We start from the raw sequence: 2,500 nt of genomic DNA, 5'->3' as shown, positions 1-2,500 counted from the left end.
ATTAGGAGATAATTGTGAAATTATGACTTACTCGGTATCACAGAAATCAAGAGCACAATTCATTCCTGCCATCTGTGCCAGGAGAGGGCTAATGGAGGTCAAGAGCAATTTTCCAGCTAGCTTGGTGTCTGGAGGTTTGTGCTTTATTGTGACCAAGTTGAGTGTGCGGTGCAAATTTAGAACATACAAATAATATATCATTACGGCGTCTGTGGCCACTGCTAATGCGAGTCCAGAGAGTTCCGATCACCCAAGTGTGGTTCAGACTGCACTCATTAACATGGAGCATGAGTCATCCGGATGTGCAGATCAGCACAACCCTGCGACTCCTCCTAATGCGCTGAGTGAAAACAACAACAACAACAACAACAACGACAACGTCAGCATTACAAACTGCACCTGGCGTTCTGCCCGCCTCTGCTGTATTAGTTTGAACTGCTATAGGAGTTCAGGAGTCAGGAGGCAAAACGGCCATCAGCCGTGGTCATCCAGGGATGCAGCCAAGTGGACACAGTATTGCGATGAGAGATGATCGTGAAGTGATACTTTACCTTACTCCTGAACACGTACTGAGAGCTACCCAGGAGTCCATGTGACCTTGCACTCGCCCATGATAGAAGCAGTGATCCTAAAATGAAAGATACAGAGGGAGAGAAAGAGAGAGAAAGAGGGGGGGGGGATTAGTGTTTGCTATTTGTAACTTCATCAACTAAGAACTCCAGCACTTACTGTTGCCAGACACAGGCTTGAACTCAGAGCTTGTGTTCATGCCAGATACTTGGAAAAGGGGAAACTAGTGTGAGAAGGGCAAGTGAAGGAAATGGAAAGAGACACAGACAAAGAAATAGAGAGAGTGAGAGAATTTGGAAAGAGAAAGAGCAAAGAAAAACACAAGAAAAGGAGAGAGGAGAGAGAGAGACCGAGAGAGAGAAAGAGACAAATTAAACATGAATTTAAGTTCGCTCTCTGAGAGGTCATTTCCTTTTTACTGTGCCTGCCATAGCCAAGCATTCATCAGCTAAGGAGCAGCCAGACAGGGTCCCTGGCAGAGGCTTCCCGTACCACAGTGCCAAGCCTGAAGCACATATACACTAGGCCTTTTGTGTGGGAGCAGGGTCACTGGGTTTCTGGGTTAAGTGTTTAAACATCTGCATTCAGCTACACGGACACAGGGCAGGATATGACAACAGCGTTCGGCTCAGAACAACATCTAGGAGGCGGCAGCGATGAGGACAGAGCTTAGAGCTACAGCTTATTTCGGCCTTTCAATATTCATTAATCGGGAAAGTCGTTTCCTCCTTCATTTGTAAATCTATGACTTGACAACTACAAAACGGGCGAATCTAAACAAATACAGATTGTGACGCAAACCATTCCTTTGATCATCACCCCACTCCACACTTAAGTTGTTGGGGAGATTCAGGCAGAAGTTGCAAGCTGCAAGACAGCCAATCTGGAAGCTCAATTAATTATTCATGTGGGTGCTAAATAACCATGAGGGGGCGCTAAATATCTGCTATGATAGGCCGTTTTTATACCCCAACTTAATAATAGGGTTGTAAATGGTCTTGTAAATGGGCTTGTAAAATAGCACCTGAGTAGGCCTATCTTATTGACAGACCAAAATTGCACACCTTCTATTTTAACATCAGAGGACATGGTTCATCCATTCTGTCATTTTCAGGCGGCAGCTTCGGGTTTAGAAAATCATGTAACCATAGTGTTTAGCATTCTATTGGTCAGAATTCTTTTAGTGCTTCACTTTCAGATACTGGAACAGGGCAAACTTGTTAAAGCACAAATGATCAATACTAACATTTTAAACATAAAACAAAAGACTTTATATATACAGTTATAGGTCTTTTGAGACTACATCCGATGTAATGTAGCAAAGAGTACACATATCCTTATGGACCAAGAACACAAATTAGAGTCTTGCTTTTTAATACATTTTAGCTAGCCATTGAAACAAGTCTGCAGCCATAACAAGTCTAGGTTTTAAAATGTCCGAGGCATTCCACAGATGGTCTAAAGCTCGTAACTCAGGTGGTTCCTTTAGCGTTTTATTGACTCCTGACTCCACTGTTAGACCATTAACTTCCTGCACTGGTGTCCTGCCCCCTGGAGTACGTGTGAGCAGCTCACCGCCGCCAGACGGCTGACCCAGAGACGGCACCCTCCCTCCCGCCCCTCGCTCGTCCGCACGTAAGCCGTCACATCAACATCCGTCGATGACAGGATTGCCCCGGCTTAATTTCTCGGAACGGAGGGGCTTAAATTGGGCTCAAGTGACGACTCTGGTCCGTTTAAAGCAGCTCTGTCGGCTGATCAGACCGTGAAATTAGCTCATTTAGCTGAACGGTATACGGGCAAAAAGAAGAGGAGAAAAAAAACGGGCGAAAGACACTTGTGCGTGGAGGACATACAAATCAATTGTTGTTCCAGGACAGGCTAGGGCAGACACTCTCGGAGCACGCTAGCTCTGGAACGTTTCTTTATT

The 2,500-nt window shown here is 45.1% G+C and overlaps 1 protein-coding gene across 2 annotated transcripts in view; it reads right to left on the bottom strand.

Moving 5' to 3' along the window:
• The window catches only part of adam19a (ADAM metallopeptidase domain 19a), a 113,850-nt gene that overhangs the window by 31,049 nt on the left and 80,301 nt on the right, over positions 1-2,500 (bottom strand). Inside the window, exon 5 of one of the 2 annotated variants that reach the window (XM_042069401.1) lies at positions 552-628. In XM_042069401.1, the coding sequence (XP_041925335.1) occupies positions 552-628 (77 nt within the window). Of the gene's footprint in view, positions 1-187; positions 457-551; positions 629-2,500 lie in introns of those variants that run through there. The other variant, XM_042069402.1, reaches the window with a different exon arrangement.

The sequence above is a fragment of the Alosa sapidissima genome, chromosome 18 (genome assembly GCF_018492685.1).
Source record: "Alosa sapidissima isolate fAloSap1 chromosome 18, fAloSap1.pri, whole genome shotgun sequence".
Lineage (NCBI taxonomy): Eukaryota > Metazoa > Chordata > Actinopteri > Clupeiformes > Clupeidae > Alosa > Alosa sapidissima.
Note: the sequence above shows the minus strand (reverse complement) of the source record. Positions and strands in the feature narration are given on the sequence as shown.